The sequence below is a fragment of the Pygocentrus nattereri genome, chromosome 23 (assembly GCF_015220715.1).
Source record: "Pygocentrus nattereri isolate fPygNat1 chromosome 23, fPygNat1.pri, whole genome shotgun sequence".
Classification (NCBI taxonomy): domain Eukaryota; kingdom Metazoa; phylum Chordata; class Actinopteri; order Characiformes; family Serrasalmidae; genus Pygocentrus; species Pygocentrus nattereri.
In genome coordinates this window covers 27,910,004-27,935,218 of record NC_051233.1, presented here as the reverse complement: position 1 = coordinate 27,935,218, position 25,215 = coordinate 27,910,004, and the positions used below count along the sequence as shown (strand labels likewise).

Here is a 25,215-nt window from a genome sequence, read left to right as displayed (position 1 = left end):
ATCTGCCACTGACATGATCATACAGGAGTTCCGCTGCACAAACACAATTAGAGATTAGCAGCGAAATAATCAGAAATAATTCGACTTGTTCCTGACCTTCACGCTCCATCATGGTGGAAAGAAAGGTTTCCAGGGGTCGACAGAATGTAACTGCTGCTCCATTTAAGGTGGAATGGGGAGTTTATCTAGCCATCAGCATAGCATTAGCGATTTATTCATGACTGCTATGAAGAAAAGTACCATAAGACATTCAACTGACTAAACTAAGATAATATGACAGTTACTGTAATTTTTAAATGGAGAAAATTCTCACATTTGCTTACTTTGGTTACGTGCACAACCATCTCGCCGCATTTTCAGTTTGGAGCGTGTCTCTGAAAAACCTCTGTTTGGGCCATGTAGCCCCAACACTTTGCTCTACCCCTCTATCTCAACAAGAATCAGGACACCCTACCCCCCCTGGGTGTGAACGTGCAAAACAGAGGGCTATAAGGTCCATCCGCCCTGCGACCTGTCCAGGGTGTACCCTGCCTTCCGCCCGATGACGGCTGGGACAGACTGCAGCACCCACCCACCCCGTGACCCTGAGGGAGAAGCGGCTTGTGTGTACATGTGTGTGTGTGTGTGTGTGTGTGAGAAACGGGTTTGGGCCAATTCTGACATCTGAAAACAGACAGTTATACTGGCTAATGATGGGGTAGGGAGGACCAGCCTACCCTCCCAGACATAGCGACGCCCTGGCCACGGATGGCTGTGGCATCACTGATGATCAACCTTGCAATCTCCATGTGCGAGGAGATCTTCTCTTCTCAATGCAAATGTACTCAGCACTCCATCCACAGACATCTGCTTAAGCTTTTTAAGTACGGACCAGCAAATATTAGCAGGGCAGCTCAAACACAAAAACTTCGGCAAGTTGGCAACAGGATCATCTGGCAAGTGAATGCAGCAACACAAACATCCCAAACTCAAGCAACGTGCAATAGGACCCAATCAACCTGTACACATGCAGGGTAAGTCGGCTGTGAGACTGAGGCTAAAGCAGCATCTCGCTGCGCAATTAGCATAAGGGAGTGGGTGCGTTTGTAAAGTGTGTCCATGTGTGTAGAATGTACATACTAAGCCGGCGGCGCATGGCCAGGCTTTGCAACAGCATCACCATGGAAATGTGACCACAGTGAGGTGTATGACCTACTTTCTAATCACGACACAAAACTAACAAAGAGGACGAAATCTACAGCGCTGACCCAATAAATAAATACATTTCTTATTTAAATGCTATTTAGGTAATCCTGAAAATACACTGCTGTATTTAGACTCCTTGTCTACGACAGCCAGAAACTAAAGCAACAATCCAGATAAACCTGGCCAATTACAGAATTTATGAACACAGTTTACTGTATTATGTATGAGGCCTTGACATCAAACGTTTTCTTCAAACATTTTACTTGTCCAAAGGCCTAAATCATTTATCCACAGAGAAAGAGTCAATAAAATGATTCGCACATTACTGCTGTAGTGCATAAGGTTATTAAAACGTACTGAACGAAAGAGAAGATTTGATTTTTATTTAATAAATTAAAAAAGGTGTAAAAGAGTGTTTCCCTCAACCAGGAGTCAGTCACATTTCCCAAGGCAAACCAGCAACCACTGCGTGACCAGCCACTGGGTGAGCGCTTACCTTCAGCAAGTCACTACATTAAAGACTAACGAGCTGGCTTCTAACTAATTAAAGACCCACTAGAGTCCTGCCTCTGGACTCTACATGAAATTAAAGCTGGTCACTGAAGTACACTTGCACAAGCCTTTTCCTGGTAACTTTCACAGGTACATACTTTACAGCCAAACTGGGTGAAAGCAGGAAACACAAAGCATCCCATGTTCTTAGTCATAGCTCACTCGGCAAAATTAATCCCTCAAAGTGAGAAGACATTTTTGCTACCTGTTAAGACTCGAAGACTATGTATAATATCAGCATCTGATTTTTTTTGTTTAGCTGTTCATATCATCTTTTAAATGTGATGGGTATGCGACATCAGTCTGAACAGATCAGCTCCCAAACCGACTCGTCGCGCAAAAGAACAACGAGGTGGGGCTTCCAGAGGTAAACGGTCATGACGACTTGCGAACACTAGTCGCTCCCGGTTTCGCCTTCACCAGCATCACAGGAGCGATTATGAAGTTAAGATAAGATAAGATAATCCTTTATTAGTCCCACAGCGGGGAAATTCACAGTATTACAGCAGCAGAGTAACAGCAGTAAGGCACTCAGTAATAGAAACGGGAAACAGTATAAACATTATAGTCTAGGAGAAGGTAATGAGATTAAGAGGAGATAAAATTTAAAGTTAAATCTCTAGACTATTTACAACAAAATAAGAATAAGAATAAAATAAGAGTTGCATAAGATCTGCACTGCACTTATGAACATATTACACAGTGAAAAATGTTTGTATTCTGAATGTAAGTGTATATTGTATGTGGTCTACTGGGAGCAGTGCTGGTTGAACAGTCTCACAGCAGCAGGAAGGAAGGACCTGCGATAGCGCTCCTTCACACACTTGGGGTGAAGGAGCCGGTCACTAAAGGAACTGCCCAGTGCTGCCAGAGTCTCATGCATGGGGTGAGAGTCGTTCTCCAGCATGGATGCTAGCTTGTTCAGCATCCTCCTTTCTCCCACCGCCTGCACTGGGTCTAGAGGAGTCCCCAGGACCGAGCCGGCCCTCCTGATCAGTTTGTCCAGTTTCTTCCTGTCTGCAGTGGAGATCCTGCTGCCCCAGCAGACCACTCCATAGAAGATGGCTGATGCCACAACTGTGTCAAAAAAGGTCCTCGGGAGTGGCCCCTGCACTCCAAACGACCTCAGTCTCCTGAGCAGGTAGAGTCTGCTCTGTCCTTTCCTGTAAAGTGAGGCTGTGTTGTCTGACCAGTCCAGTTTATAGCCAAGGTGCACACCCAGGTACCTATAGGAGTCCACTGTTTCAACGTTCCAGTGTGTGACAGCTGAGCTCATCACCCACAACATGCTTGAGTTCGCCATAAAAAGGGCGCTGTAATCGGCCACGGCCACTTCCTCGGGATCTTTAAACTGTTCTCTGACGCTGCAGCCTCGGGTTCCTCTGGCCGCGCTCGGCTGCGATGAGTCTCACTTAAGTTTTGGTACAGAAACATCACCCTAAATGTTTCTGAGTTTCAGCTGCGCGAAATGATGACAAATGTGGAGTTGGACTGACGTAAAAGTCGCATGAATTCCGATGTGGCTGGTCAAACCAAGTCGCATCGCCATAGATCGGATACGGATTCCAGGACCACATATGAAACGTCTCAAATCAAAATTGAAAATGTCAGATTCAGTGCGACTTTTGCTGTTCACACTGAAACACAGACACACATCTGCGTCACATATGAGGAAAAAGATCGGATTTGGGCCCCTTTTACCTGCTGTGTAAACGTAGACTGACATGTTTCAGAGCTTTACCGCCTCGGCTTGGCCAGGCTGAGCAGGTTTCAAAAACATTCCGACTGATCAGCTCAGGCCTGGCCCACACTGCAGGATAACTGGGCCAATTTTGATTGGTCTTCTTTTGATCTCGACAAACTCAAAAGGTCTTCAGATTGCAGCGAGATCTTAAATGATGATCTTCCCAGATTAACCTGTGGTGTGGGGTGTCTATTATCCAATCTTCTCTCCTACGATGTACTTCTAGTGAATTGAAAACATCAAACATTCAACATTTACGTTCCAGTATCCTGTGGTGTGGGGCGAACACCAATCCTCTGCTGTGAAATTCTGTGTTAACGTCAAGCCTGAAAGACAGTCAAACAATGAGGGCCGAGCTGAACTCGTCAGTGTGTATGGAAGAGGTTGTAAGCATGGTAGCTAAATAAAGAACTAGTCACCTCGTGTGTGCGTATTTATATGTATGTATTCACCTCCAGCTTGCGTTGCAGTATGTATGAGTCCTGTTGACCCCTGCTGTTCTGCCTCGGCTTTATCCACATTTTTCTTCAGCTTGGCTTTATCTGCGCAGAAAGCACAGACGGCCAGCATAGCAATAGCCTCGCAGTCATCCGCCGGGTTCGTTTAGATCTAAAGTCACGTTAGTTTGCGAGAAATCTTGCAAGGTCTCGTGAATTAGAAACAGGGGTCGGGACTCTTGTTGGCATGCATAATCTGAAAGTGTGTGGTGTTTCATTCAGGGCAGATCATGCAGGAGGGAACTTTGACGACCAACAACGATCAAGGATAGAAAAATCAATGAAAAACATCTTCACATGGAGTCTCACGTTTTTAACATCAGTTAGGATTTTTAAAGACCTGTATTGTGGGCCAGGGAATAGCTAAAGTGAAGCTCTCTGGTCTAATGAGAACTTGCTGCTTGTAAACACTACGCATGCACTTTGGCAGGAAAGCTCTACTTGAGAACCTGCACATTAGAGGACCTGTGGGACCCATCACAGCATCTTGCAGTGCGGGTCTACTTTTCAGTGTTGTGCATGGGAACAGCCTAAATATTTAATTTATTAATCAGTTTGATTTATTAATTTCTCTTCAAGCCGGCTTCAGCCCGCTCCCGTCTGCAGTGAGCTGGTTTCCCACCCGCTCCCACGTGCTACACCAAACAATATAAAAATAACAGTAAAACGGTTAAAGTGAGTTTAGTGATTAAGAGCAGGAAAGCAACGGATCACGTGAACAACACGCAAATTCTCATAGCTTACAGAGAAGGTGGAGCTTTCGGTCCGACGTCCACAGCTGCCCAGCAAAACACTAACAATAACCGTTCTGTGGTTTAATTCTTGCTCTGTGTTCACTGGGAATAAATGGCACTTGGTGAAGTTACTTCACAGTGAGTCTGATGTGTTATTTCAGCAGAGGATAATATATTCGTGAATAGACTGTGTGAGATATCGGAGGTCATTCGGAGCTCCTTGACTTAACTGCACGGACGGGAACGGCCAAAACATTTCGGTTGCGGGCGGGAGCAGGACAAACGATTCATATTTTCTGCGGGTGTGGGACTGAAATAAATAAATAAATAAATAAAAATCGACTGCATGTTTAGGCTGAATGCTAAAATCCTGCATGCTTACATGATGGATCAGACAAGCGTTAATATCCAGCCTGGTACATAAACAAAACTACATTACATACGTTTATTGTGATCATTTCAATTTTGCAGCTTCTTCTTTATTTATTATTTGAAAAGAATGCAAATGGAAAATGAGTGAACTGACAGATCACAATCCCACTCACCCTCAGTAGAAAATCAGAGCAAACCTCCTAAAAGGTCATGTCTCCACAAGCCAGGGCCACTCTGATGATGTAGAACAACAAGCAATCTATAGTTTATTACTGAGGCATTTACCAGCTTGATGCCTTGCACAGTAACTTCCAGCACTTAGACCCTTATTTACTGGATTATTCTTTGTTTTCTACATCAATGCCACAAGACAAATAAACTGCTATTTCCGTTTCATGAGTCACATCAGTAATTTATTCAGAACAGCGTCCCATCACCTCTGCAATATTTCTATCATCCATCATATTCTCTCTCTGCAGGCGACAGTGAGAAACTTGTGCACGCGTTTGTGTCGAGTAGACTGGATTACTGTTGTGCTCTCTTATCCTGTCTAACCAAAAGCGGCATTACAAATTTACAGCGGGTTCAGAGCTGCTGCCAGAGTCCTGACGTGCAGCAGAATGAGGATCAAATCACACCGGCTCCTAAAGCCCTTCACTGTTTACTCCATCTTTAAGAATTGATCTTAAGATCTTTTTATTCATTGTTAAATGCCTCCATGCTCGTTTCTTTCTCTAGCTTCGTGAGGAGATTGGCAGATAAGCTTCAGCGCGGTCACTGATCATCAAACGGTAATACACGGGTCATTCTTACCAAAAAGGGTCAGGGCTATTCGCTACCGAGGAGCTGACTAATGCAGGGTTGCCAGGGTTTTTGTTACTGGGGCTTTTATTTCTTGCGGTTTTTAGCTACTGCAGATTTTAATTACCGTGGCTCTTACTTCCTGCAGCCTTCAGTAAGCAAGGCTAACCAAGGCGTTTTGTTCTTTAATATTCATTCTGTTAAATACAGCTGCTTCTTTTCTCTCAGTTTTAACAGGTATTTTTCCTAAAGCCTTGCTAACTTAAGCAAAAAACCCTGCTATATAACTTTACACACACACACACACACACACACACACACACACACACACACACACACACACACACACACACACGTAGAGCAGAATCAGAGTAATCTTCTAGCTTAAATATCCCATTAACCCATCACTGTAATAAATGCTTAGAGGTCTACACATCTGTCTGAGTCACAGATGGGATGTGGTGTATGCGTGTGCTCGTGCATGTGTGTGTGCGTGTGTGTGTGTGGTGTGATGTCATGAAGCATTAGTGCTGTACGATTCTGTACCAGAAATCAAGCCAGCTTTGGTGATGTGGCCAAAAACAGTGTGATAACGGTAAAAATACCGTACAATAATATTAAATATATAACATTTCTGATGCTGTCAGTATTTACCAGTGTACTGTGTATCAGGTTTTTTTTTTTAAAGAAATAAAAGCTATTTTAGATGTTTTAGAGGCAAAACAGGAGATTCATATACACGATGTGTGTGGGGGGGGGGGGGGGGGGGGGGTAAAGAGAAAGAAAGAACAGAAACAGTGCAAAAGCAGGGAAAGCTAAAAAAAAAAAGTAAAAGCAGTCAAAGATTAAAGAAATGAAAGAAAGAAAAAAGGAATTTCTACGAATAAAGAAAAAATAAAGAAAAAAGAGAAAGAAAAAAAGAAAGAAAGAAAGAAAGAGAGAACGAATCTCGGCAGGTTAAATGATCTTCAATTTAGCCGACATGTCTAATATTCCACGAGTTAAATGACTAAAGTTATGACAATATTTATTTTCTAAATTGTTCATTTTAATTCTATAATCTTACCGGACAGGTCCCTCTCAATACCGTGAGGTTTAAAATTATATACAGCAAGAAAAAAAAACTATAAATAAGTGAAATATCTTTATAACAGCACTCATTTCACGCACCATGACACCATTTTTCATCCTCTCTTTTACCATTTCTGCAAAGTGTGAAAGAAACCCAGAGAAGGAGCCGCCATCACCGCCAATACTGTACAGCACAGAGCCACTTAACCACTAGCACACAAGTCAGACAGCGCACATGCACTCTGCTCCACTTCTGATGATGAACGTAAAGCCTCTGTGAGAATAACAGCGCACACACACACACACACACACACACACACACACACACACACACACAGTGCTGCTGTGATAAATCTCTGTTGATTAGTATTGATTCAATTAAACTTTGATTAAACTGGCAGTAATTGTGTGAAGACACAGCTCAGTTTAAACGCTGATTAAACACCATCAATCCCCCAACACACAATCTCACACAGAGCGCCAACACCATCAACCCTGCTGCTCGCTCTCTCACGCACGATACTGCTCTGCTGTCATCAAAACACCACCCAGACTGGCTCTGCACCTGCGTGGGGTTTTCAGTGATGTGTTGAGCACATATGAACACCTGATTACCATGTTCTGTGAATCCATTCAGAGTCTTATTACAGGGCAGTCGAGGGACGTACAGTAAAACTCGCATCACGGAACGATTTAAATCCGTTTCAACAGCAGACTAAGTGCGAATGAGGGTCGCCACCAGGACAAAACCTCATATCTCCGTTGTGTTTCAGTTTTTGACATAATCTGAAAATGCCTGTTGCCCTTAACATTGTGTGTAAATTTCATGATGACTGGCCCAAAATGACTCGGAAAAACATCTGGCTCCATCGACTTGCACTGACAGTAAAATGCGTCATTTCCTTCCTCAGCATTTTGGAGATACGAGACAGAAACGGCACTAAACACTGTTTCCCATTCCACTTTAAACAGACCAGCAATTACATTCTGGTACCTGGTACACAAGCCAGAATACAACAGCTGCACCATTTAAGGTGGAACAGGGAATTTGAATAAGATGCCGACTTCAGGTTCATCAAATTTCTAGTCACTGTAACGTGTGTCCTATGCACTCGTACCTCCAATCAAACTACAGCCAACCAATAATTCACTGCCATTTGGTTCCGTTTTCAGCTACCCACTGACGTGGGGTCTCCAGAGAAGGGCATTCCCATTCCTATCCAACTCATAGATGACAACACCGCTACTTCATTTACACAAGACTTTACATTCACTTCCTCTACTGGGTTCTCTGAAATGGGCTGAGAGTCATATTCATACTCAAACACACACATAAATACACACATCCTTTAGCCTTATGTCAGTCATTAATACCTCACTAAAAAGGCAGTAATGTTCGATATACTGTCTGCGATACTTTCACAGATACCTACAAAACTGTGGGCCAATATATGCTGCTTTTCCTCAGCCGAACAGCACAGAACTACAACATGTAGCATCACATTTTATCCCATTCACCATCCTGTATTAAATATACAACTCGACCCGAAAAACATACAAACAAAAACAGCTCTGCGGTCAGACACTGACCACTGACTAATGCGGCTAGTGAGCGTAGCTTCACGAAAACACACACACACTTACCTGTAGAACGACTGAGCTGAGAACAGGGAATTTGAATAAGATGCCGACTTCAGTTTCATCAAATTTCTAGTCATTGTCTGTGTGTCCTATACACTCGTACCTCCAATCATCAGGCAGAATGTAAATGATGAAAATACTAGTTATTCACACTGTCAGTACCAGCAGGTCCATGTTAGACTAAATTATTTTATATACACGAAAACACACACACACACACACACACAATTTCATGTCCACTGCCTCAAAAACAAAGTGGGTTATTCAGAAGAAACTAAATATAGGTAGGTGATCGAGGACCTGCTAGGTTTTCATTTTGAAACAACCATTCCTCACTCAGCCACTCAGCTATACTGGCTGAATGTTAAGGTCAATTTATAGTCCAGACGACCAGCATCGCTCGAAAAATCAATGACGTAATTCGCCATGATCCGAAACCGGACGCCAGCCATTCAGAACTAGAAGCAATACATATTTATAAGATGCTGTGTTCATTTTCAGACCTTTTTCTGTGACTGTGATTCCTTAAAAATCATCCAAGCTGATAACGCACCCCCCGTTACAGCGTAGCCCCCCCACCCCCGGAAAATTTTGGGAAACCAAATTTAGCAATCCCGTGCGACAGAACAAACTCGGGAGCGAAACACAACCGTGTGGAAAACAAGTAGTTCTTCTGGTTGCTATAGCAACTCTGCATCTTAAAATTGTAGCAGCTGTTTTCTGTTCTGTGTGGTTTCACTGCTGTTGCAGTAGCTGCATCTTCCTACAAGTTTTCATAGAAACTGCAGGCGAGGTTCTGTTCTGACACTGTCGCTGGCGCAGGACTGCGAAGGCATGCCGCGCTGTGACATCTGTCAGTTATAGTTTTCTTGTCGAGCGACGCTAAACCACTTTGGTGTGGTTTTCGCTGTTTGTTGGCCACGTTATCTGCACTTGTTTGTGCCGTACCAGTAGAACAGTCATAGGAACCAGCGTCCTGCCCACTATTTCCAGAGAAAACCACCAGGTCTGGGAATCGATTATTGTTCCCATATCATGGTCCTCCGGTCCCTCAGAACCCAAGGCTGTTGCCTTGTTTTTCCTTTGTTTGTCTTCTCCTCCTCTCTGCCTGTGATGACAGTGACAGCTGTCAATGTTGCTGTCATGGTGATCAATTGCGTGACCTCGTCATGGCAATACCAACTGTCACTACCAATGACGGAGTGAGGACAGGCAGTGCATGTCAGTGTGTGTGTTGCTGCATGTTGACGTGCACTCAGTGAACTTCACGACAGGCCTGAGGGGGGAAAACGAAAAACACAAACACACACACAAACACACACACACACCTGCACACACACACGCACACGGCTGCCAGGTGACCTGCTGACAGGTACTAATGAATTTTCTCATGTGTAGAGCTGCTGCTGCTGATGACGATGATGATGGTTATGCATGTGTGCCAGGAAACGAGGCTATACTGTGATGACCTTCACACTCACACACAAGCGTCCTGTGGCCGTGTGCCCAAGCAGGCAGATGGTTGTGTTCTGCCCACTGCTCATCATGACGCAGCGTTTAATTAGAGTCAGACCTGCTCTTAACGCTGGACCGGCGTTGTGGAAACACTGAGAAAACACTGGAAGGACAACAAGCCCCACTGTTGTATGTGACATTGAAAAATACCTTTTCTTCCTCGGAGTAAAAGCCCAAACTCTCAGTGGCTGTGAGAATAAATCCATGCACCATGATGCATGGTGGTGATTCAACTTGCCTTTGGATTCATTATAATTAGTGGTGAAAGATATTCTTTGGATAAATCAGATAATGTAGTTAGTATTACTGACCCTTCACTGAAACCACAGCCAATATTTACATCTAATAATTCACTGCCATGTGGTTCCGTTTTCAGCTACCCACTTCATTTACACAAGACTTTACATTCACTTCCTCTACTGGGTTCTCTGAAATGGGCTGAGAGTCATATTCATACTCAAACACACACATAAATACACACATCATTTAGCCTTGTGTCAGTCATTAATACCTCACTAAAAAGGCAGTAATGTTCGATATACTGTCTGCGATACTTTCACAGATACCTACAAAACTGTGGGCCAATATTTGCTGCTTTTCCTCAGCCGAACAGCACAGAACTACAACATGTAGCATCACATTTTATCCCATTCACCATCCTGTATTAAATATACAACCCAACCCGAAAAACATACAAACAAAAACAGCTCTGCGGTCAGACACTGACCACTGACTAATGCGGCTAGTGAGCGTAGCGTCACATAAACACACACACACACACACACACACTTACCTGTAGAACGACTGAGCTGTGTGTGTTACTGGTGAAGAAGCGCGTGTTGCCCGTTTTTGAGGCCTGCTGGTGGGCGGAGAGACCCATTTCACCACAGCCAAGAGAAACCTTCATATGAGCATCATCATCCTCCACCAGAGATCTACAGAGAAAACAGGGAGAGTGCAAATGAGCAACAAAGGCAGCGCGAGTTACGACATCACAGCTCCACAGTTTGTGTACCGTGTGTGCGATAAACATCTACTATACTATACATTTAGCAGGTGTTTGTCACAGTGTAGCCTTGATTTAGAGGACCTTCAACTACAGATTAACCAGCCCATCAAAACACCTCACACGTAAAATCAGACAAGCGAGCTCCTCGGTTGAGTTAGCCTCGGATGTGATTCCGGCTGTCACAGAAACTGTTGCTGAAAAAGACGGATCAAGCTTAAATCTACGAAACACTTCCAGCCCTTGTGACGAGGAACAAAACTACTGCTCTTTGCTGCAGCGCTACTCAATTGATGGTAACTAACATTGCACAGCTAGCTAACGTACAATATTTAAAATCAGACACATTGAGCTCATTTACACTAACAACTACTTAACTTTATCCAAGTTACTCGGTGTGGTATTGGACTTGGTATCAAGCAAGTACTAAAAAAATTTGTATTGGTCTGAAAGAAAAAACACTAAAATGGTTTCGATGTATCCCATTTCAAACTCTTCAAACAATGTGGCAAAAAAATATATATATATTTTATTGCATTGAATTCAGTTTTGGTCTCAACTTGTTAAATAATAAAAATGAAAAAATAAATAAATTGTCAATAGTTAAAAAAAATATATAACATGTTAAATTTAATGAAAGATATAAAAATAATTGTGACTGTTAGACATTCCTAAAAAACAACTATGCGCTTCTGAGCAATCAGAACAAGCTGAGTGTCGTTTTTCCTTTTCATACTAAATTTAGTTACTGTAGATGAAATAAACACTTCTTTTTCCATAAACAGTGCGGTCACTAACAAACTGTCTTAGCCAGATGTCGCAGCCCACACACACGCACACACACACACACACACACACACACACACACACACAAGCGCAAACAAATTGTGGGTAAACCTGAACTTCACCAAGTAATGCTGTTCATCAGTGACGAAACAAAGACTAGAACAAGTGAACAAAGCTCAGCTGCAACACAGATACGCTAAATAAAAAGGGTCTAATCCGGCGTGAAGTCACTGACCATCACCCACCAGCTGCAAACCAAAGCCATCAAATAAGCCAAGAAAGCAACGTCATCGTCATTAACAGCTACTAAGGCATCGGATTGTGATCAGCCGGTTTGGCTTTGTGTGGCTAAATGGAGCCACAGGGTTGGAGCTAATGCTAAAAGAGGCTACAGTCAGCGAAGTCATCGCTCATGACAATAAAGTGCCACCATCAATAACGAGGCTGTATCGTTTACACGCGAAAGAAGAAAGGAACATTTATTTTTTTGTCTTTTCTTCAGCATCAATCACTGACTGCAACCATTCAAGGCTCTAAAAACAAGAGTCTGGAAAAAAGATAAAAAGGAATGAGACGGACAAGAACTGATGGAAAAGACTGAAAAACGACAGCGAGAGCAGGAAGAAACAGCCTCCGTAAGAACTGCTCTGATGTCCAGATTTATGGCAGGAGGCGCCAAATCACAAAGCCAAGTTGTTTTGTTTTGGTTTTTTTGTTTTTTTTTTTTTTACTTGGAATAATTAAACAACATCAGTTCACAGAGTTTTGCTCTCAGCCAAAATGACCGGCAAAGTTTGGTGTCTGAAGCCTGCGGAGAATGAAGAAGGTGTAGTTCTCAATGAACCACTCAATGAAGTCTTCCAGGTTTAGTAGAGGACACAGGGCAAAACGAATGGGCTGTTGTGCATTGTAGTTTGTAAAAGCTCAATTGTTTTTCTGATAGAGAAAATAATAATAAAGTATTATATAAAATAAAATGCATGCAATATTTCAAAACTGCCATCATATCTTACAGTACAAATAAGCTGATGAGCTTGCCGACCAATCAGCTTCTACATTTCCTTCTGGATCAATAAAGTATCTATCTATCTACCTACCCATCCATCCATCTAAAACAACTGTTTCAAACCATGTTTCTTCTGTGTAAATAAAAACGACTGGATCCTGTGAATTCATTAAGGAGTCATAATATTAAAAACACTACATGCAATCTAGCACTGCTGCAAACTGACATCATAAGACTGATAACCCACCAAAATTCAACTCACAAACTAGCTTAGTTATTTGTGGTGGTGAAGATGTTTTGGCAGTTTCAGGCTGGTTTTAGGTTTTGTGAACCACAGGATGAGACTAAGACTAAGACTATTTCCAAAATGCCATTCATTTTTCCCATAAAGAAAATGTGCTTGGACCCACAGTTGCTAATATGGGCAAGATGCACAAGCAAGTTTATCTGAGATTACAATACACAACTTTTAGCCCAACTTTAGTCAAATTTTAGTCTGATCCATCTGTGCTGACTGGCTATAGCCTGCAGATTTTGGCGTGAGGGACACAGACTCTGCCTCCCAAATCACGTTTCAGACCAGTCAGAGTGAATCAGGCATACCTGATATTTTTTGACCAGAGGATAAAACTGAAGTCTCTACTGGTCAACCTGAGTGAACTTGTGCAAGAGCCAAAACAGAGCATGAAAGAAGGAAAAGGAGCCAGAATAAAAAGAAAAAGGGAGAAAAGACAAAGTTTGTTCACACGTTCATTGAGTTTGATTTGGTAAGCGCTTAAAAGACGACAGACTACAGACGTTTTCTAACCTGTTTAGACTTTAAAAGTCATGCAGCGCATCCAAGGCTCAACCGCGAACGAGAAGCTCTGGACGTACATAAAAGTTGTTCTAGACATAAAATTAGACATTTTGTCACACAGACACACAAACAGCACAGACAGACGTGTGTTTCCCCATAGGCTGAGAAAACGCTCACCAACACTAGGGATACATGAGAAACCACAAGAGCACAATGTCTCTGCTCTAACACAAAGCTCCCTCCTGCGCTTAACCCCTTCCCTTCTCCTCCGTCACTACAGCAGAGGGAAAAGCTGGAAGCCCACAGGTTAAATGAGTAAAGACACACAGAAGAAACAAACAGGGCTGGGCTTCCATCTTGGCCCTGAGATTACTGTTAAACAGTAGAGTGAGCATCACACTGAACGCTCTCTCTACCCGATAAGACGATCTTGAGACTGAGACGAAAACTAGGCACTGATATTCCAATGCAGGCATGTCCCAGTCAGGAATTATGGACACATAATTATGTGTCTCGTCATATTGTCCACGTCTATCCGGGAGATTCTCAGAGCTAAATATTTTTCCCCCGCCTGCTGGTGAAGAGTGCCATAATATGATTGGCTGTCTGGCGTGGCGGGGGCTGAATCGTGTACCTGTCTGTGAAATAATTACAGCACCTCGCTCGCTCTCTCCGATCTCTACAACACAAGACTTGGTCCTCCGATGTTTTCTGTACATTCTGGTTCTCCCATAAACATGCTGGCAGAGGTCAACATCTACGCATGACACTTTGCAAATCACCGACGGAGAAGCACAATCTGGACTTAAGACGACCACATAAATACGCCACTTAGTTCTGAGTTATTTTTTTGAAAACGCCAGCTGCTCTTTACATTGTGTGGTATTTACATTAAAAATGCAGATGGACTCCCAGATCTTACAAGAGCGATGTAATGCTTCCTTATTTCAGCGTCAATCCAGATCCTGACTGCACCAATGGAGGCGGACAGGAGGCTTCAGCTCAAGACAGCAGTTTTTTCCCCCAACACCATTGAAACCTTGAGTATCAGCTGATACCAACCTAAGATTTCTTACGATAAGATGCTTTGAACTGAAGCCTTTCACATCAGATGAGCATCTAAAAGCAGCATATATCATAAACAGATCACTCAGAATGGCCACAACTCTGATATCTCATCCAGAGTTTTCTGCTGACATCAGCCCTCTAACAAAGCCTGATGATGCAGATATGCACCCATACCGATCAGTCATCCCTCGCCCCTGTCGCTCCTGATGGGGCTGCTGAGGTTGAATGTTACTATATGAATGTTAAAACGCAAGATGGATGGATCAGAGTTTGACCATGAAGAGGAGGAGGGAAGGAATCTGTTCAAGACAACGAGGATACACCCCGACACAGAGATGTTGAGGGGTTTCTATGGCAACAGGAGGGGCGGTGCACAGTCACAGTCACATGACACAGCACAGGCAGCTGATTGGTGCATTACCCTGTCAGGTGATAGGTTGGAGATGCAGCAAGCAGAGAGTGGGTGGTCCACACCACAAAGGAGTGCTGGTGGCTGCCAAAAACAACGAGAAATAGATATCACTAAAACACACACACACACACACACACACACACACACACACACACACACACACACACACACAACCACAGAGAGCAAACAACCCAAACGACAAATTATCACATTACACACACACACCGCCACAACCCCCCCCCCCCACACACACACCCTACTGAGAGCAGACAACCCAAACATCATATTACCATCACACACACACACACACACACACCCGCCCAAAAAGAGGTGAACAGTTTACACAGAAAGGGGGGAAAAAAAGAAGAAATAATGAACATTAATCAAATAAATTCAGAACAAACATAAATCTGAACAGAAGCTACACAACGTGCAAGAAAAGATACAGGGTCAACTTATTTATCTACACTTCTGCCCAGAGAGGGGGAGCGAGCAGAAGCGAGAGGGAAAATAGACAAGTAGATACAGAGATAGTTCTATATTATTAGATGGATAGATAGAAAGATAGACAGACAGGTAGATAGACAGATAGACAGATAGATGCAGGGAGATAAACAGATCAACAGAGACCGAAAGAAACTGAAAGGCTGACAGACAAAAAGACAATAAATCTGAGAAACAGATGGAGACAAGAATGGACCAAAAGAGAGAGAAAGATTAACAGAACAACAAACAGAGAAAGATGAACACAACAGACACTCCAACACAGACCTGCTCAACATAACGTCGAGGATCCCAATCAAAACCGACACATTCGCTGAGCTCACAGAACAGAAGAGTGGACAAGTGGACCAACTGATCAGAGAATCATCTGGAACAGCATGTGGTCTACACCGTAAACATGGTCCGTCAGCTCAGCCTAAAAAATGACTTCATGTGGTAACAAGCAACATCTACACCTCAGCTGAACAAACCTAAAACTACATAAACCCAAACCTCAAAACCGCATCACATCAGCTTTTTACACTAGTTTATGAAGTTAACTTAGCTAGCTAGCAACATTACAACAGCTGGAGGTGGTAAACATGGTGCTTAGGCTATTGATCATATATTAAAAATAACTCAATTATTAATAAAAAACAATCTACGATAACGAGGTAACTGTACCCTCAAATGAAATACCCTCAACGCTAGTTGGGCTGGACTGTTCTAGCCAAGCAAAACTACACAGGCTGGGAAAATTAATAACACAAAATAAACATCATTTAGAATTAACACCACACTGTAAATCCAGGTATTCGAATAAAACATTTCTATTTCTCATCAAGGTGAACTGGACCTTTATTAAGGTTCTGTAAAGCTTGTCCAACCTAGCAACAGTTGTTAGGAAAAAACACTGTGGTCAAGCATGAACCGGTCAGATATTCATGCCATCTAAGCACTTTGAAGCTGACAGAAAAAGAAAGAGACAGAGATGCGCACACACACACACACACACACACACACACACACACACACACACACACACACACACACACAATCAGGCATAACATTGTGACCACCTCCTTGTTTCTACACTACTCTACAGCTGCCCTTTGTAGTTCAGTTACAGACTGTAGTCCATCTGTTTCTCTGATACTCTGTTAGCCCCTTTCACCCTGTTCTTCAGCGGGTAGGACCCCCCTGGACCCTCACAGAGCAGGTACTATTTGAGTGGTGGATCATTCTCAGCACTGCAGTAACACTGACGTGGTGGTGGTGGGTTAGTGTGTGTTGTGCTGGTCTGAGTGGATCAGACACAGCAGTGCTGCTGGAGGTTTTTTTTTTAAAACACTGTGTCCACTCACTGTCCACTCTATTAGACATTCCTACCTCGTCAGTCCACGTTGTAGCTGTAAAGTCAGAGACGACAGCTCGTCAGTGGACTACAGTCTGTAATTGTAGAACTACAACATGTACCTATATAGTAGTGTAGAAACAAGGAGGTGGTCACAATGTTATGCCTGATCAGTGAGAACGACAGACACACACACACACACACACACACACACACACACACACACACACACACACACACACATATATATGCACATACAGTGAGGCAGTATGAGAGTGAGATATCACGATGTCTCACTTCCACAAGAAACTCTCTCTTCCACCGAGACATCATCATTAACATATTTCCTTTAATAATTCATCAGTACGGAACAGACACACACACAGATCATCATTAGGAGGTGTGTGAGGGCTGCAGGTACAACCAAGAGAACAGCTGTTACCCCCTCCCTCTCTCACACACACACACACACACACACTCCTCTGACCTAAGCACACTCCATCATTACCCAACATCCTTTTCAGCTGGACCATTTCAGCACCTCCTAATTAGACTTGCAGAGACCCAAAACACAGATCTAACTGCATTTAACCAGGCGTACTCCTGACCAACTGGGCACCACGCCAGCTTTTTAATGACCAACTCCTAAAATATACAAATGAAACCAAGTCTTCAGTCTGTGACAATGAATGTGGATATGAGAAAGAGAGAGAGAGAGAGAGAGAGAGAGAGAGAGAGAGAGAGAGAGAGAGAGAGAGAGAGAGAGAGAGAGAGAGAGAGAGAGAGAGAGAGAGAGAGAGAGAGAGAGAACGAACAAGAGAGAGAGAGCAAGAAACGAGAGAGAGAACAAGCGCAAAAGAGAACGAGAGTGTGAACAAGAATGCAAGAGAGAGCGAGAGAGAGAGAGAGAGAGAGAGAGAGAGAGAGAGAGAGAGAGAGAGAGAGAGAGAGAGAGAGAGAGAGAGAGAGAGAGATTAAGGGCTGTGATGACAAAGCAGATCAAATTTCAACACGAGCGGCGGTGAAGTGAAGTAATTGGACTGGTGGGGACGCGACGTTACCAGCCCAACAAGAGCTTCCCTGAGCTGGAGTCTCTAACATGGAGAATGAGTGACTTTACCATTCAGGTAAAAATCCACACACAATTTAAAACTACTGAGAACTACAGCCTGAAAATGCCTGAAATCTGACCACTACTCGCAAAACACACAACCTGTACAGGACGATGTACGAAGCATTTACGGCTCCTGTCACGGCAGCGAGCGATATTCCTGTTCATCCAGTAAACCGGCTGAAACTCTCTGAAGGGATTACAGTTTTGAAAGGTGTGCAGACACCAGTGAAGAACACGCCAAATCCTCACCGCGAGAGGCTGATAGGGCTAGTAATACTGGTTAGTTTCCAGTGGTGTCTCACAGCTGCAGATCAAACTGGAGTGAAAGAGACGCACATGAGCCAAATGACGGCTTCCTATTCAACAGCTTAACTTTCCCGTTCCACCTTAAACAGTGCAGCAGGTTTGGCACCTCAGGCACCACTAAGGACGAAACGGGAAACTTCGAACAAAAAGCTGGCGAAGAATTATTTAACCCAGTGAAAATACAGTGCCGTGTTTTCTCCCAGGTTTTGTTCCATAATGCAGCTTTACTCATAACGTAACGGTTACGATGGAAAAAAGCCGAGCTGTGTTTAGCTTGGGTCACTACTACTGATGAATGACTGGCTGGCCTCAGCCAGAGTGGACTCATGAGAAGCCTGGCCACTTCTTATTTCCACTGTTATATCAAAAACACGACTGCAAACAGCAGAGAGCTCCCGCGAACGAACCCTCAGTGAACAGGGTGAATGTAGAAAAACGTCTAAAAAAAAAAAAAAGGTTCAAAAAGTTTCTAATCACTTGCCCAGAACTTTCATTTTAGCAAGTAGAATGACGTGTTTCACAAAAATAAAAACCTCGCCTGTATGTTTCCTTTTTTCTACAGCAAACCGGTTTTGGGCAGTACAAGACTAGCATTACTGCTACTGAGTGCTGATTGGTTGGCCAGCGGAGCAGCTCATTGGCTGTTCAAGCTCACCGACGTTACGACCGTACATGAGGCGCCGTTTTAACTCCTAGAACTCGAGTCCCAACAAATCTGCATCATAAGGACCTTTTTAACAAATTAAGCATCAGTTACACATATTTAGTCGTGTTTGTAGCCTAAATGTTCTGGGAATGCTGAACGTTTTCAGACTGGAGCACGTTTCACTAACAGGGTGAGGACATGCCAATATACTGTACAAACTGCACAGTGGAAGTTTGTCCATTCCATTCGTTCATCTTTAGGATTTTTCCCTTCTGTTCTTCACATCTGCATTTAGCAAATGACAGATACATGGACAGATACACAGATATATACCTAGATAAATAAATCCTATAAAGAACTCATCATAGCCTTTCAATGCGTGCGTTTACATGCACTTAATCTGATAACTACAGAAAATCTGATTTTGTCAGTAATCCGATCAACACGTTGTCCTTTAGTAATCAGATAACGGGAAACTCTGGGTCTAAGCGCGTCAGACAGCAATCAGGTTTCTGCTTTAAAATGAGCCAATAAACTCGCAGAGGTGATGTTAACGTAACGTGAAACTCGAGCTTCACGCCGCAGCTTTGTCACTTTACCTAAAAATATGAACATCCATCATCTAAAAGATGAATATTTAAACCCTTTAATGACTGGATTAATAAGTGTATGTAAAGACTTTTCTCCAACTTATCCATCATGTACTGAGAAAATGTCCTCTAGTGATTATTTTGGCGATCTGACTGTGCACATTTGGAGATGAGGCGTCAGAGTCTGGAGCAGACGGAGACACTGAGATGTGGTGTTCGCATCACTTTATTTAACAGCAACAAAAAAAATCCAATAAATAAAATAAAATAATGTGCTAAAATGAGTACATATGACTCACTCCCTCCATCACACACACACAGCTTCACTGGCGGATTTCAGTTCCTTATTATATAAAACCTCCAATAAAGCAATATGTAAATCTAACTGATCCTGTCAAAAATGAGAGAGAGAGAAAAAGAGAGAGAGAGAAAAAGAGAGAGAGAGAGAGAGAGAAAAAGAGAGAGAGAGAAAAAGAGAGAGAGAGAAAAAGAGAGAGAGAGAAAAAGAGAGAGAGAGAAAAAGAGAGAGAGAGAGAGAGAGAGAGAGAGAGAGAGAGAGAGAGAGAGAGAGAGAGAGAGAGAGAGAGAGAGAGAGAGAGAAGTGACAGAAATAGGTCGATAGAAAAAGCAGATTCACTTGAAAGAGGCCCTGAATATTCTGTAATAATTCTCTCTAGGACGAATCAACCTGAACAAAACAACCTGCATTGTGCTCCTCAGTATATGGAGCGTCGAACAAGCTGGGATGCCCGGATGGTAGTCGCCGGACAGCCATTGCCACGTATAACCTCCATGTGCAACTTCGGGATGCAGACCCCCGAACCCCTTCATGTGTCTGGCAGAAAACAGAGATCACTTCCAGCATCGCATGTAACGGAATCGATTACAGACACGTTAAGATACGCTGCGGATTTTTTGGTTCAGATTGCTTCATCATAACGGGAGTTACACCAGAACATTCAGGACCCTCTTTCCAATGAACCTCCCTGTAGAATGAAATAAAATAGAGATAAGCCAATGATAAGAGTGTGAGAGAGGGAGAGAGAGGGAGAGAGTGTGAGGAGACAGACAGAGCGCGAGAGAGAGAGACACACACAGACAGATCTGAGTATTTCTCTGCATTTTCTCAATGAATGGAATCATAGACCCTCTGCAGAAGCTCTGGGCTTCAGTGAAGGGAAAGATTCAGAAATGTGTATTTAATAGTTTCTGTCTCATTTTTTTTATTACAAAAAAATGAAACTGTGCTATCGAGGAAATTCACCAGCTAAGGATCTTATCCTGGCACAAAGACAGAATCTAAATCTTTCAAACTGCCAATCACAACGTAACGATCTTTCATACGCCAGTAAATATCAAGTGAAACCAATAAAACCGTGTGTCATTGGGATCAGGGGCATTATTACCAGCATTTTGTAAAGTGGGGGTCCGCTCCCACAAGATTTCATCCTGGTGTCACGGAAAATCTGCAAGAGTTTGGTGAGGAAGAACTTGACTGGCCCTCACAGAGCCCTGACCTCAAACACCTTTAAGATGAGCTAGAATGGAGATCGTGGGCCAGACCCTCTCGTCCAACATCAGTGTCTGACCTAGCAAATGCTCTTCATAATGAATGGACAAAAATTCTCCCAGGGACACTCAAAAATCTTGAAAGCTTCCTAGAAGAGTGGAAGCTGTTGCAGGATTTTTTGGGGGGGCAACTCCATATTAATACCTATGGATTTAGAATGGATACTCACACTCACATATTTGTAAACATTTGCATTTATTATTTATTTGTGATTAATTCACGAGAGGTTGGAATTTATCAATAGAATTTACACACACTCTGTGTAAATGATTACACATAGATATGATGATACATTTTATTTATGTGCTACCTTCCTCAAACTCAAGGACACTTGGGAAAAAAAGCTAAACGAAAAGCAACATTATGAAAGTAACTTCTGTTTTGATGAAGATCTCTTGCCAGAAACATCCATCTATTATTTCCTGGTGCACGGAGTGATGCGTCCATCACTCTTCATTTCTTTCCTCTCTTTACTGCCGAAGAGACGGAGACAGTACCTCCATACATCCTCATCAGCCCAGGAAAGGAAGCATCTCAGTCCTCCACCATCTCTATCAGATATGCCTGAAGCGTGCCAGCTCGAATTTCTCTGAACTGAAAGAATGTAGATGAAGTGATGGAACTCATTTCTCCACCATCTTTATTTAGATCCTCATTACACAAACACTTGGGAACTCCTGGTTTTCTCTACAGGGAACCGTTTCATATCAAACCACTCTGAATGACTGAATTATACATAAAGTCTGAAAAATCTGGGCAGCTCTGTTTTAATTTAATTTAGCAATATAAACTCCAACTGTCCACTGACGTCCACTATAAGAGTTTTGAGTGAACATCTTTCTATTCTTTTACACAGTTAAACAGGCTCAAGCTACTGTCCGTGGTAACTGACTATAGAGGTGGGCAATATGACGATATTTCATCTTTAAAGTGATAAACTGTACCATCCTCATCATAAACAATATGCTTTTCTAAGCACACGGCAAATATAGTCGGTACATAAAACCCTGACCAAATGTTTAATAGAAGGACATTATCAGTTCTGTTTAATTGGGTTTAGTCAAGTATCGTCTGTGAAATGTTCATTAAAGCTCATTAGCTTTCAAAGTTTTAAAGCATGTCAAAATGTCCAGTGCAAAGTGTCCGTCAAAACGATGCACTGGACTGAGCAATATGACAATTTTATCGTGATCACGATAAATTACAACACCGCGCGTTCACGTGCGCTTAATAATCTGATAACTGCAAAAAACCTCATTTTGTCTGTAATCTGATCAAGGAGTTTAGGGAGTTTTGTGCACTAGGGAGCTCCGATAACGGGGAAACTCCGGGTCTAAACGAGTCAGGCGGTAATCAGATTTCTGCTTTGCAGCCAGCCAATAAACTGTTTTTATAAATAAATAAATAAATTTAAAAAAAATTAGCACTTTACCTGAAAATATGAACATGCATCATCTAGAAGATGAATACTGAAATCCATCATTTCGTAAATTATGTATCTGGTTTCAGTGTTTTACTGCGTCTCGCGGCATCGCCGATTCCTCATTTCCACCACAGCAGTCTCGACAAATCAGAAAGAAATCAGAGTAAGAGTTCACATGCACTAAGAAATCTGATGACTGAGTTAAATCCAGCTCTCTTTATCGGGTTTCTTAAATCAGATCTAAGAAATACGCTGAGAGTACGTTGTTTACATGACGATTTAATCGGATAACGGCAGAAATCATTATGATCAGACAACTGAGTGCATGTAAACACAAGGTCTCAATGTTTTTCTATGTATATTCTGAGTAAAAGGAGCATCATTTGCCCTGTTTGATTGGACTGAGTGCAGCACAGTACATAAATACTGAATCTGAATCAATGCACTCGTGGCTTTTGCTCGCAGTTTCTTTTTGCAGCACTAATATAAATAATCTGTGCTGCAGATACAGATTTTTTTTAAAATGCTGGAGTTTTCCTTTAACAGCAGCGTTTCCTCGTCTCTTGTTATGCAGATGGCTTTGCTGTCATGATGCCACTTGAGCGCTCTCCGCTCGGTCTCCATTCACCCAGTGTGAATCCTCACCCCACCTGACTCTGCTTTGATGTCCATTTCAATCACGTCATCCTCTCTGCCCCTCCATCCCTCTCTTCCTCTTGCTCACGAATGCCTCTCCAAAGCTAATTACGAGTTCATCTCTTTATTCAATATCCTCCTCCCATCTCTCGCTCTTTCGATCAGCGCTCCGATCCTTAAAGTGCTATTGGACGGCTCTGACCTCAGATCTGGGTCACAGTGCTGGTGGCACTTCTTTGATTACAGCGCAGTCACGCAATCTGTCGAACCCGACGTGCACAAGTCTCTGATTACTGCAAAGAATAACAGTAAACAAAAGTAAACAAAGCCGGTCTGCTTTACATGTTCTACGTCTTTATTTATCAGAATCTTGATTGATCAATTAGCACCAATCACACATTCACACAGTCTGAAGCTGTAATCTGTAGCATTTCGCTTCTGTTGGAACAAAACCTCGCATCTCCACTTTTGTTGTTGTACAGCTTTGGCAGAGTTTGAAATGTCTGTGGTCCTTCACAACTGCGCATCATTTTTATGATGAAGGGACCAAAAGAAACAGCCCAGGATTACTTGAAAACATCTGGTTTCATTGACTCACATTGAAAGTAAAGTATGTTTTTTGCCCTGTCATCATGTTGGAGATATGAGGGTTTTGTGATATGAGGGCAGCGATATGTGGTCTCTCGCACTGTTCTCTAGAAACCTGGACAAAAGTACATTAGCATGGCTAAAGACCGTACTGGCCAACTTGAAGCTCCATTTCCACAGATAGCAGTGTGTTACACAGTGTCTAAAACCACAGAGATTATTTAAGAAAACGGTTTCAGGCAAACGTGATTCAGGTATGTAGTTAGTATGACGCTAATTTGAAGGGAGGCACCGATCCTTAGCTTTCATGGCCGATTTGGTTTTGTTTTTAAAAAAAAAAAAAAAAAAAAAAAAAAAAAAAGCAAACAAAAAAGTCTGTCTATTCAAATAACACGAAAAAGTGCTACATCAAAAATGAAAGAGCAGCTGGCTATTTAACACAGTGAATCGTGTATTATGCTACAAAACTTTAGCCAAAAATCAATAAACTGGGAAAATCTGTTCTTTCTAAAGTTCTTTCTAATTGGTGGGCCAGTGTTTTCCACACAGAGAACCCACTGGGGTATCTACTCCATGTATACTTACAGCCCCTCAGGTACATTTTGTCCCACTTTAACAAACTCCAAAATATGTGACATCTGTTGTGTATAAACAAGAGAACAATGGCTTATACAGGTAGCATCAGATGCAGCATCAGCTGCTTGGGTTTCATTCAGATGGTTTCAAGCTGCGTGTGCAGTAAAAACTGACATTACGATAATCACGGTATTTATTCCTTTTCTTAAAGTTCAAACCGTTCATGCCTGATTGGAGTAGTCATTGTGTTCCTGCTCAAGCTCAACACATCCCCACCCAGGTGTCGTCGTCTGATGGTTCCGAACTTTGAGCGATCGCAAAAACAAACTTAAAAATGAACAACAAATCACCAGCCAGGAGACTCAAAGAGCTCCTTCATCTACGAACTATGAAGCTGCAGTTTAACTTGACATGTAGTCGTAACATCCTGCCAAGTTCAGTTCAGCACCAATATGAAATAATAGCATGTTTTCCTTTAGTGAAACACAGTACGAGGGAGGGCCTCCAAGCTACGCTCAGAAATAAAGGTAGTAAACCGTCTCTGGGGCAGTCGCCCTCGTCACTGGGATGGGACCCTCAAGGCCACATCTCAGTCCCTTTAGTCAGGGAACATAATTGGGTCACACTGTATCTGGATGATCCCCTATAGATGCTCTACAGCTACTTGAATCACTGAAGTTTCTGGTGATCCTCAGTTGATTATCAACAACATTGTGGTTAGGAGTAGATGCAGGTTTTGC

At 42.6% G+C, this 25,215-nt stretch overlaps 1 protein-coding gene across 6 annotated transcripts in view; it reads right to left on the bottom strand.

Annotated features, from left to right (window-relative positions):
* Window positions 1-25,215, bottom strand: part of klhl13 (kelch-like family member 13) — a 99,501-nt gene that overhangs the window by 33,245 nt on the left and 41,041 nt on the right. For 3 of the 6 annotated variants that reach the window (XM_017683168.2, XM_037533535.1, XM_037533534.1), the window contains one exon: window positions 10,906-11,047. In XM_017683168.2, coding sequence (XP_017538657.1) covers window positions 10,906-11,047 — 142 coding nt within the window. Of the gene's footprint in view, window positions 1-8,600; window positions 8,620-10,905; window positions 11,048-15,198; window positions 15,271-25,215 lie in introns of all 6 variants that reach the window. The other 3 variants (XM_037533533.1, XM_037533531.1, XM_037533532.1) reach the window with 2 other exon arrangements.